This window comes from Artibeus jamaicensis, unplaced genomic scaffold, assembly GCF_021234435.1.
Source record: "Artibeus jamaicensis isolate MK-2021 breed Jamaican fruit bat unplaced genomic scaffold, CSHL_Jam_final contig_64, whole genome shotgun sequence".
Classification (NCBI taxonomy): Eukaryota; Metazoa; Chordata; class Mammalia; order Chiroptera; family Phyllostomidae; genus Artibeus; species Artibeus jamaicensis.
In genome coordinates this window covers 6603621-6616032 of record NW_026521911.1, presented here as the reverse complement: position 1 = coordinate 6616032, position 12412 = coordinate 6603621, and the positions used below count along the sequence as shown (strand labels likewise).

Here is a 12412-nt window from a genome sequence, read left to right as displayed (position 1 = left end):
TGCCCAAAACTCTGTCCTGCCCTAAACTTTCTAATCTAAGGACTACACCAAGCCAGGGGTCTGTGTGTGTCAGAGAAAAAGTCACATTTATTGAGAGCCTTGCTCTGTGTATAGACAAATACAGGGAAGCAAGAAAGTGTGGTGTGATCCCAAAGAGGCAAGAAAGCGTCCATGGCACAGGAGGCTGGGAAGCTGTGACATCACACATTGTGTCCTATGAGGTTTTAAAATGCTCTTTCAAAATGTTTCTCATGCTCTGACTGGTGCAGCTCCGTGGGTTGAACATTGTCCTGCAAATTGAAGGGTCACCAGTTCAATTCCCAATAGGGCACATGCCTGGGTTGTGGGCCAGGTCCCCGGTTGAAGGCATGTGAGAGGCAACCAATTGTTGTTTCTCTCTCATGTGAATGTTTCTCTCCCTCTCTTTCTCCCCCGCCCATTCCCCTCTCTCTAGAAGTGAATAAATACATTTTTTTTCTAAAAATTGTTTCTAATTATGAAGAAATATTATCCCAAGTTACAAATCTGGGTGGCAGGCACCGTGTTCAGCTGTCCGCCCTCATTCCTCTCACCAAGGCGAATGTTCCGGAGGGAAAAGGCCTATCCTAATAACGTATACACAAATTAAAACTCCATTTAGAGGTACAGTGGGGACCGCCTCCTAATTGACTTGGATCATTGAAAAACCTAGTTACAGGGTCGGCATGCCAAAAGGAATCAGGAAGTGGGGAGCTGCTCTCCAGAGCCTGTCACACGCAATATGTTTCCCAGTAGCTATGGAAACGGTGCCTAGCAACAGGCAGTTCTTCTGTAGCTCCCAAACGTTGGCCAAACCCGTGGGTTTTCCTGCCCCATCTGACCGTGGTTGGTACAGGTAGAGGAACGGACCGTGTGCCATACGTGAGACGCTGGTCCTTTGCTGAGCCCGCACGACTCTGCGTAGAAATACTGTAGGTAGCCTTGTGCATCGCGTTGACACAAGGGTGCCAGTGCCACAAGAAAGGAACTCAGAAGCTGTGTAGAGCTTTACGCCAGCACTTCCCCTCCTCTCGGGGAGATGACAGGCACTTGGCCACTGGCGTGTGTTCTGCCAGGGCAGGGCGGGCTGTTCACCCCAGTGGAGCAGTTTGACAAGGCTGGCCGCCCCCAGGGTGTCTTTGATCCCGGATCATTAACTAAGCCTTGAATATGAAGGGCAGACAGAGGGCCTTTTACTAGGTCTCAGCACTTGGTTTGTGTGGAGTCACTTCCTTAAATGTGTGCTTTGTTGGCAGGGATTTGATCAGAAACAGCATGTTTAGTCTGGTCAAGACTAAATGGAAGCCTTTGCTGCACTGCCTTGACTCAGTCTGAGGAAAGCCTAGGATCGGAAGTGACAGGGACCTGGTTTGCGATCGTGGTGCTGCCATGATGAATGGGGCAGTTTGGACAATTCTGGAGCCTTGGTTTTCTACAGATGCAAAATTAGATTAATAATATCTACCTCGTGGCTAGTTTTGAGATGCCTAATCTATAAAACAGGGTTACTGATATCTTTCTTTAAATGTTCTGAGATTAAATGGCATAATGAATGTGAATCCTCCAGCATTATGTCATACACATGGTTCAATTTGAATAAATGGCAGCTGTTATTATTTTAATAATAATCCTCATGATGTCTGTCTCCTTCCTTTCCTCCCTTTCCTCCCTTTCTTCTTCACTCCTGCAGACCAGGTGCTGTGGGATAGAAATGAAAGGACTAATTCCTGCCCTGAAGAGAAGGCCTCACGGTGGCCTGACCTAGTAGGTCTGTGGGTTTATTCCCTTTAGCTGAGGCTCAAGGAGAGGGCTCCTTTAATCTGGGAGTGCAGTGCTGATGGAAGAACATGCAGGAAGAGGCCTTTACTGCTCTTACAGGATTTCCTGCTGTGACTTAATGACAGGGCCATTTAGTAGAAAGAGCTCTGAACTAGGAGTCTAGAGACTGAGGCTCTGGCACAAACGCACCAGTCAAGTCTGAGTCTCCTCCTCTGTGCAGGGGGCCAGGCAGAGCCCGGGGACTGGAAATGCAACATCCTCCCAACAGCAGACAAACACTCAGTCTGCCAACTCTCCAGAAACCTTCCTTCACTTTCTCGGTGAAGACCTTAATATACTGTAAAGATTATGGTGATAAGATACCAACAAAGAGTGCCAGCTCCCTGCTGGCCCTATAGTTGAGTAAGTGCTAAGCACAGTGATTTTCAAAGGTTTTTGTCTCATGGCGCACATAAGCTAATTACTAAAATTCTGCAGCATGCCTAAGAATATGTTTTTTTTTTGCCATTCTGACCAAAAAAATAGGTATAATTTGGATTCATTCACACCAGACTGCTATCGCCATTTTGGCTGATGTCATTTCTTTTTTACTTGACAGTCTAAGGGAACAGAGTCCAGTGCCCCTAACTAAATAGTAAGGCATTTCATGTTTTAAAAAACTCTTGCAGCACACCCGCTGAAAATTGCTGGCCAAGCACTGTAATAAGCTCATAAAATAAATTATTTTCTTTAATCTTAACATCAACTCTTGGATCTAAGTATGATTGTCACCATTGTATAGATGTGGACACTGAGGCTCCAAAGGGTCCAATTAACATGAGCCAAGTCATATAACCATGAACATGAACTAGGAAAGGAGCTCAGGGCCATCTGGCTGCAAAGGCTGCGCTGCTCGTCACCACTGTGCTTCTGTGCCTCCCATTTCCTTGTCTCTGGGGCCAGCGCAGTATCGGGAATGGGGTGAGGAGGAGGTCTGAGCACTGGGCTGCGGTCACCGCAGGGGACGGTGGAGGTGAACAACCTCTAAGTAGGTTATGTACAGGAGAGATCTTAGCAGAGTCTTTCAGGTAAAAGGTGCCCAGAAACGACAGCTTTCTTATTCTATTACTGCAATCATCAAAGTTTACTCTATTCTGTACAAATCAGATTCTAGCCGTGGTTCCCCTACAACTTGCCTCAGTGTTCAGTGCCTGCCAGAGAAATTGGTATTTCTCCTCCACCTGGGCGGTGGGCACGCCCATTTCCCACTTCCCGGGCTGGAGCCTGCCCTTCATACCCAAGCCCACCTTGATTTACAGACATATCGAGCAGCTACAAGTGAATCCTTGCTCAAAGGCCTCTCTTCCCCACAGCATTGCCTGGTGCAGAGAAATGATTAAGGGTGCCAGCGTCCATTCTCCAGCAAACAGGTAAAGGGGGGGTGAGAGATGGTAACCCTGATTGTTGCAGTCAGGTGTCTCTGGGGACAGGAAGAAAAGCAATATATTTACTTGATTTAAAATTAGCCACACATAGTCACCAGTGGCATTCAGTCAGCTTCTTTGTAGTGATTCCGCTTTTAAAAACTCTTTTATCCATCAGGCAACTATCTCTCGTTCCTAAGGCTGCCAGCTACAGGAGCAGGGTAGGAGAGGTCCCTGGGCTTAAAGAAATTTGCAGTTGCAGAGGGGAATCAGAGGAAATATACAGAAAGAAAAAGAAAAAGGTGCTGTAACAGAACTGGCTTTAACAAATCTCGGAGTGGATTCAGGAATTAGGAGAGTCAGTGTAGCAAAGTGACAAGGATGACAGCTGCCATGTATTGCATTTCTCCTGCATGCCAGGCACAGTCTAAGCAAATTACATACATTATTTCACTTAATTTTTTGAGGTAGACACTCCTGTCTTCATTTTGCATGGGAGGAAACCGAGACTCAGAGAGGCCAAGTAATTTGCCCAAAGCCATGAAACTAATAAACGACCTAACTGCGAGAGCTGTGGAGGGAGCCAAACTTGAGGACTGACTCCGCCAGCGGACAAGTCACTTATTTGTGTCTATGTGGTTTGGACTGTGGGGACCAACCATCCCTAGGGGGAAGGATGGGGACCCCATCCTTTGTCACTGAGAAGAAAGCCCCTTAACAAACTGTCTCAAAAGAGCAAACTTGGCTGTGCCGTCAACAGAGATTTTGCTTTAAATATCTTATTTTAATTTCAACTTTATTTCAGGCACTGGAATACACTGCTGGTGGGTACCAGCAGTGTGATAAACCAGGAGGCGATCCTGGACTTTGGAACCAGTCAGATCTGGGTTCCCATGTGACTTGATCGTTTTCCATCTGGGAAGCGTCTGTGGGCAAGTCATGCCGCCTCTCTGAGTCCATGAACTGAGAATGAAAGTTTTCTGAAGGTGCACATGTGATCCCCGCGGCCTCGGTGTCGGGGATATGGCCTGCGTCCAGAGTTAGGGCCCCTTCCCTCTGCTCTGTCATCCTTCCTTCCAACCTACTGCTCCCCAGGCCAAGTTGTAGAACTTCCTCTTCCATGTAAAACAGCATTAAAGTAAGTTTGGAAACTAGCAAAGAAAATTTATCTGTACCCCACCACTGTAATTCAAAGCCTGATGTCAGTTTTCCATATGTCTTTCCAGGCATTTTTTTCATGTGCGTATCTGGTGTTTCAGAGATGCAGTCATCAGAAACGTGCCATTGTGTGTCCTGCTTTATTCCGCTTAACTTTACATTGTAAGCATTTGCTTTCATTACCGGTTGTCAGTTACTTTTTATGATTGGCGTGTATCCCATCCAGTACCTGTGTCGTATTTGCTAACTCAGTTCCTATTTTTAGACATCTAGGTTGCTTTCAGCTTTTTTCTTGTACACTGCAGTGTACATCTCTGTGTATCTAACTCTCTGTTTGGAACTTTGGAGTGCTGTGGCTTTGTGGCAAAGGCGAGAACAGAACCTGGGAAATGAAACTCTGCTGTGTTGTTTTTGCTTTGTCTTTTTTATTTTCTCCAGTAGTGAACTATTAGTCAAAGAATTCAGTGACGTATATTTTACACAAATTTTGCTCTTTGTGTTTTTTTCAAATACGAACACTAGTATAAGACAGAAACGTGGGTACCCACGCAGTTGAGTTGGCTCCCCCCACCTTTGGAGACCCGAAATGCCAGTTGCATCAACACTTTGCTGCGGTTCTGATCTCCCGTAGTCACTGTCTGGAGCTGCTCGTTTAGAGATGCAGCTGGGTTCAGGCCTTCAGTCTTCGAAGGGAGGCGTGCCTTGTGACGGAAGAGACCTCCTGCGCTTCCACTGACGGCGGCTGCGGCCGCGTGATGACTTTGTTCATTCCTCTCCCTGGCCGGGTGCTGCGGGGAGCCTTCGACGTCTGAACGTCTATCTAGCATTTTTCTTAAAAATGTCAAGGTAGAGCTTGCACTTTCCCAGCCATCCCTCATGTCTTGCTGGGCAGGAAAAGGCGGCTGGAAATGTCAGCCCTCAGATCAGATTGACCAGAGCTGAGGGACCAGGAAACTTCCCCCGGCCCAGCTCCTGGCTTTCAGAAATCATTAACATTTCCGTGCGGGTGAGCTTCTGAACCTGCTGCCTTTCCACCGCCTTCCTCTGAACTCTTGAGCATCTTTTCACCTTTTCACTGAATGACAAACTAGTTTAAAGGCAAAACCGGTATCAAGCTGCTTATTTGTGTCACTTTCAGTGCACTGGAGGAGAGCGTTGAACTGTTACAAACACAAACCACACAGTGTGATTTAGATGATTCTGTGCTGTACATTAGTGGCCGGTGGTTACCTTTAATTTTTTTAGGGAACAGGGAATAGATTGATTCAACTTATGTTGTTTCAGTTTTTGACCAATTTATTTTGGTCCATCCTCAAAGCAGGCTGGGGAGGATCATTTATGGTACATTTCTTACCTTTCATGGATCCACGGCTGTTAATTCAGATCGTTTGGAAGACAGGCTCCTGACTCTGACACCTGCCTCAACCTCATACCAGCTGGGTGGTGTTAGGTAACTCACCTCACGTCTCTCAGTGCATCATGGTATATCACTCTAGCGCAGTTTATATTTTGGTTTCATTGTATACATTGTCCATTACTGTTTTTTCCAACCTATCTCTAAGTGAGGATTCCATTGAATAATGTAAATAAAGCATTGGCATTTAGTATACACTCCAACGACGCCAAGTTCTGCATTACTGTTACTATTTCGATTACTACCCAGGATAAAGAGAAGCAGAGGAGCGGTGGCTTGAGCTTCTGTGTTCCGTGGACATGTCTGGCTGAGCGTGCGTGGTGTCCTCTGGCTGAGCTGAGCGTGTGTGGGAAGAGAACAACAGGGCACAATAGAGTATTTCTCTTCTCCCTTCCCTTCCCCCAGAACCCATAACCATAAAATTAACCACCCACCAAACAATTCAGTAAAACAATGCAAGGGCCTCTAGTATACCTTGTATTTAAGGCTCTGGGTCACAGATTGAGGGTTCCTTTTGTTTTGGCTCTAAGGCAGCTTCATTCACTTCTCCGACTGCACATCGCCCTACTCTGCTAAATCCTACCTTCCAGCTGTCGCAGCTTGGGTGACCCTGGGCTCACTTCCCTCCCACCAGCCTCCTAAAATATTTCTGAGTGACTGCATCTTCTGAGAGGGTCCGCATTTGAGTTGGATGCAGAACTTTGCTTTCCCCGGCGGTTTTCAGGGGCACGTCTTGCACAGGTCACAGAGACTGGCCAGCCCCACAGCTGCGTGGGGCCTCTGCTTGTGATTGCCTGGGGCAAAGCCAACAGGAGGGAGTGCAGCATCCGCCCCTAAGCCTCCTCCACAGCCTGGGGGTGGGGCAGTCCTGCCCTAGTTACCTTCCCCGGGACACCAGTTCTTGTGGTCATTTTCACCCGTAACACCTTTCCTCTGGCTTTTCTTCTTCCTCGGGGTATTGTTCTAAGCAAGGACTTGCTTTTGCATCTTGTTAAAAGTAAGTGAAAGATTTTGACAGTAAAAATGTTTCTCTTCACAACGCTGAGAGAGTTCTGTCCCTTCTGGGATTAGTTAATGCTCATGACCTTTGAACAAGACGGCACTTGTGCACACGCAGATGAGATCTTTGATTCTAACGGGGAAAGCGGCACCACACATTTAACTGCACACATACACACTGTCCATAGTTCAAACAGTTTCTCCATCACCCTGGAGTTGCCAATATGTAGATTAAAACAGTAAGGAGGTAAGCAGAAGTGGAAGCCAGTTCAGCTTTGGAAATAGCCGAATATTCAGTACTTTCAAGGAAGTTAACTTTTATTATTATTGGCAACTACACAGAGATAGTGAAAAACGGTGTAAAGCATTTTAGTGCCTGGGACCTAAAAAGTGCTCAGTAAATGTCAGCAACTATTTTGTCATTATCATCAGTGGTGCAATTATGAGGGTTCTAAAACAGTTATTCACATGTATGTACCATTCCAAAGCACTTTGCTGCATTCGATCTCATATAATACAACAACCCTTTGAAATAGTTTTATCCCCATTTCTCAGGTGAGAATACTGAAGCTAGAAATTGCAATTAGGGTTCGAAAGCAGCTTCTCACCTTCGCTTCGGTCCCTCACATTCTCCCCTGCACCACAGTCTCCGAGGGGAAAGCACAGGGTCAGATTCTGTTTCTGCTCCCGGAGTGCGTCTCCTGTGTGTGTAAATCAAACGTGTGTGTATTCCCTGGCTGCTGTGTGTTTGCACCAGGAGTCAGGAGAGTGTGCTGTGTTCCAGTCTCCTCTGCACAGGTTTTTGTGTCTGGAAGGCAGTCACATGGCCCGTCAAGGCCACACTCGGTGGACCCATCCACAAACTGGGGCCAAGGAAGACGCTTTCTCTCCACCCCACAGCATCCTATGTTGCTACCTAAAAAGGCACATGAAAGCGTTGGAGGCTGCTTGACATGTGAAAGGGGGTGGCTTTATAATGCTCACACGCGTGCTAGATGGCACTAGTGAGAGGCAGCACGGGACGTGGGCAGAGCCTGGGCCCACACGCCAGAAAGACTGCAGGTGTGTGTTCAGGATTTGAACAGTTTGGGATTCTAGCCTAGACACGGCCACTTGTCAGCCATTGAACCTTCCGTATGTTAATTGGTGTCATTGTCTTAGTTTCTTCATCTGTAAAATGGGGTTATTAATACTCACCTTTTAGGATCGCTATGAGAATTAAAGGAAATACTACGTTTACTGCTGTTAGCACAGTGCCTGGCACATGGTAAACATTCAATAAATTATAGTTTACATAATTATAATTTTAATTAACCTTCTGAGACTTAATGTGCACATCTGTAAGTCGGGTTTGACAGGGTGGCCATGAGAATTAGATGAAATATGTACAAATTACTCAGGGGGCTGCCTCATTAAGCATAATTACCGTGGGCCTTTCCATCTCTGTAGATCCTCCCCTGTGTTCCCAAGGCCCACTGGATGGGTCGGCCACCCCTTCTCTGGGCCTTCTAGTCCTTCTGAATGGATTCTGTGGCTTGTCTCTCTCCCTCAACTGTGAGCTTATCCAAGCAGGGGCCGTCCGATTCAGTTCCAGCTCTCTGGATCCATCAATCCTGTGCAGAGTGGGATTTTAGAGAATGTTCATCAACTGAACAAAGGCGCCGTGCTAGGTATAGGATGCCGTGGGAGTCCAGGCTCTGGGCGCAAACTCGGTGTGTGTGAACCAGGGAAGCCATCCCAGAGCAGGAGCATGGGGCATTGTCCAGGCTCAAGTCTCAGATCTTCGGACGGGATTCAGTGGACATTTGCACTAGATTTGGGGAACAGGCTGCCCAGCCTTCTCCAGCATCGTGTCTCCAGGGGACAGTGTCTGTTCTTCGGCATCTTAAGGTCCCATCTAGGCGGTTGCACAAGACTATGTAGCAGTTGCTACCTTGGAAAAATATTTTTGAAACAGAAGTACTTGCACGTGGTACAAAATGAAAATGTACAGTAGACATACAACGAAAAGCGAGTCTGCCTTCTGTCCCTTTCTCTTAGCATCTGCTTCCTTCATGGACACAGCCACTGCTAGCAACGCCTTTCATATCCTTCCAGAAATATTCTATACATATATAGGCATTTTTTACCAAAAGGTGGTAGTATATCAAACACACTATTCTGCATGTTATAAATTTCCCTCCAGAAACGTGCATACAGTGAGCTTCCTCACTCTTTATTAAGGTTGCATAATGTATTGGGTGACTGTAACTTATTCAGCCTCTTCTTGATGGACTGATTTCCGAAGTTTCGCTATTACAAACAATGCTGCAGTAAGTAACCTTCATGATAAGTACATGTACATCCTTTAGTATGTGTGCGAGTATCTGAAGGAGAAATTTCTAGAGTTGGAACCTCCGAGTTCCAGAGTAAAGGGGGTATGTATTTGAAGTTAGACAGCTTCTGTCAAATTGCCCTGCACAGGATTTATACCAGCTTTTGCTCGCACAAGCCAAGTATGAGGGTGCCTCTTTCCTCCTCACCGCCTTCCTGTGTGTTTTCAGTCTTTCTTTTATCTTTGCCAAACCATATGTGAAAAATAGTTTTTCAAAGTTTAATTCACATTTCTCCTATGAGTGATGCTGAGACTTTTCATATAATTGAGAGCTAATTGTATTTCTTGTTCGGTAAATTGTCAGTCCCTAGGCCTGTTTTCTCACCAAGTTGTTAGACTTTGCCTATCATTTGTAGGAGGTATTTTTATATTAAGAAAATTAACCCTTTGTGCTACAAATTGCAAATTTCCCCTGAATTAAAGCACAAGTCCTAGACCTCACAAAACTTCCCACCCTCGCCCCCTCCCAGGTCCACTAGACTGTGAGTCCTCCAGGGCAGGTCCAGGCCTCGGTCACCCTTGTGCACGCCACCCCCACATCGCCTGTGAAGGGCTCGGCACTGCAAGAGCTGCCTTCAGGAGCTTTTTGTTCAGCTGAACTGATCTGAATTCCTGTGTTCCCCCACCCCACCTGCCCTCCCCTGTGGCTTGGGAGTTTCATTTTTACCTCCAGCAGAAAAAGATGACTTTTCTCATTGCTCACCACAGCCATGCACCTGTTTGGCCTAAACTGGCACCTGCAGCCGATGGAGGGGCAGATGTATGAGATCACGGAGGACACAGCCAGCAGTTGGCCTGTGCCAACCGACGTCTCCCTGTATCCCTCAGGGGGCACTGGGTTAGAGATCCCTGACAGGAAAGGCAAAGGAGCCACAGAAGGTAGGGTTGCTGTGTTGTCCGTGTCGTGAGTCCTCTGTGTCTGCCTTCCAACTGAGGAGACTTCCATTATGCGCGTCATGTGCCTGACTCACTGCTCCATGCTCCATGCTCTGGCGCTTCTTCCATCCCGCTGTACTCCACGCCGGCCGCCAGTCCGCCTGTGTCTTCATCACAGTTCCTTGTCACTGTGAGCTCATGACAGGGCTTGGGCAGGGCTCACGGTGCTGCGCGGGGTCCCATCTCACGCCTTGAGGGAAGCATTATGGGCTTGCGCACGGCTGGGGTGGCTGTCCCTGAGTGTGTGGGGTCCAGACGAGCTCTTCCGGGGCAGCCTCGTGGGATGAATGGGCATCTCCAGGAGTGGGGCTTGGTGAGGTGGTAGGTGGTGTGCTGTAACTGAAATATCCTCGGATCCCTGTGGTTTCATGGAAACGCCAGTTCCCGCGTTCTAGCAGTTAGCTGCCACGCGACCTCGAGCAAGTCACTTCACTTCCCTGAGCCCCCATCTCCTCATATGCAATGACAATAATCATTAGTGTTTGTACAGTGTGTTTGTTTCAAATACATTTGCCAAGAGCATTTCACATTTAATCCTCACAGGGATTCTGTGAGGTAAGGGTCATTATGTATACCTATTTTAGATGCAAAATCTGAAGGTCCCATTAATTAAGGGACTTGGCCACAGTCAGCCACCAGTAAATTAGGGATTTGGGAATTTGGGCCCCATGTCTGTGTGACTCAGGGACTCATGCTGTCTCCATAAAGCATCCTTCCTGACTAACCCTGTGGTTACAAAACCCTGAAGATGTGAACGAGAAATCCCATTGTATGATGAGACGTGGATTTGGTTTTCTATCATTGATGAAAATAGTGGTGACATTAGGAGCTTGGCATTCTTACATGGGACATCAGCAGACCCACACTCTGAATTTCCTAGGGATCTTTCTAACATGCCATTGACACAGATTCTCTCACCATCAGCTAAGAATGATGCAAGCTCACAAACACTGGTATGAGAAAAGATGTCTGAGCTTGTGGGCCAGTCTGGCCATCCTTCTGGGCAGTGTGGCCATTCGTTCTGCTGCGCCCGCTGTGACCAGCTGTACCTCTGGTGTTACCTCATCAGCAACGTGGTCATAATAGCCTCCAACCCTCTCTGCCTACACCTTCCCTTTCCTCTCAGTTAATTTTGAGGTCATGGTTTCTGAGCTTCCCTGTCCTTTCAAGGATTTGCTTCCAGGCATTGTTTTGGTTTCCAGAATAGCGTTTGCTTGTTGGAGTATTCAGTCATGACCTCTGACATGATGATCCAAAGGCCAAAATGAACTTTATACCTGCCATCATTTTTATGGGGAGGTAACTGGGGTTAGTTCCACAGAGCCAAATAAGTACCCATGCAATTTGAGGGGCAGAGCCCATCTTTTCCTGTACAAAGATTTTAAGACTTAAAACCTTAAATAACTTATACTTTCTTTGCCCCTTATTAGGATATGAGGCCATGTCCTCATATCCTAATATTAGGACATTTAGGAATTAGGCCATGGGAGGAGCTCCGGTTTAGGAGTCAGAAGCCCAGCTCCTTCCCACAGTCCCGTGATGTCACCCTTGGCAAATCCCTTGAATAGGCCTTCTGGACTCCATTTTCCTTCTCTTTAAAAGGAGACTGTTGAGCTAGATTATCTCCAAGATCCATTCTCAATCTCAAGTTCTGCATATGAAATTAGTAATAGAATCGTTTGACTAACCAGATGGCTCTTCCGAAGTTTTTTCAAGTTGGCCCTGTCCATGGTCCTGCTTGTTGCCTGTGATACCCAAGCCAGTTGATAGTGTCAGGTGCTGTAGATGAACACCACGAAATGAAGACTGTCTTTAGATCAGCATGTACAGATGCAGATTAAAGATACATTTCACTCTAAAGCTATTGGCAAAGGGTCTCATTTAGCAAAATGCCGGTTTTTTCCTCCATGATCTCTATCAAACATTCTTTACACAGGAATTGGATGTATCTGAAATCTTTCACTCTAATGAAATTAGTTTGTGGGTTGTTTAGGCAAGGAGCAGGAGGTGCAGATAAGAGACGAAATGAAATTGCCCCGGCTTATTGGTTTACTTTAATTGGAGGATTTTTGCTTAAAGGGATTATCTGTCATTACTAATGCAAATGGAAACCCTCCTTACAAACCCCTAAAACACAGTGCAGCGCTGGAAAGTGGTCAGCCTCAAAAGCAATTACTGTGACAAAAAATACATCAGTCTGGGAAAGCAGAAGACAAAGCTTTCTATGGTTTATGTGAGACCATATGGTCTTTAATTTCTTTTGCCCTGGTCAAATCTGTGTCTATTCAGTTTATGTTTTTATTTGTGATATTAAAAATCTATTTCCCTAGC

General features: G+C 46.4%; 1 protein-coding gene across 1 annotated transcript in view; it reads left to right on the top strand.

Moving 5' to 3' along the window:
* TENM4 (teneurin transmembrane protein 4) overlaps positions 1-12412 on the top strand; it is a 725358-nt gene that overhangs the window by 527481 nt on the left and 185465 nt on the right. Inside the window, exon 10 of the mRNA XM_037138546.2 lies at positions 9854-10024. Within this exon, the coding sequence (XP_036994441.2) occupies positions 9854-10024 (171 nt within the window). The remainder of the gene's footprint in view (positions 1-9853; positions 10025-12412) is intronic.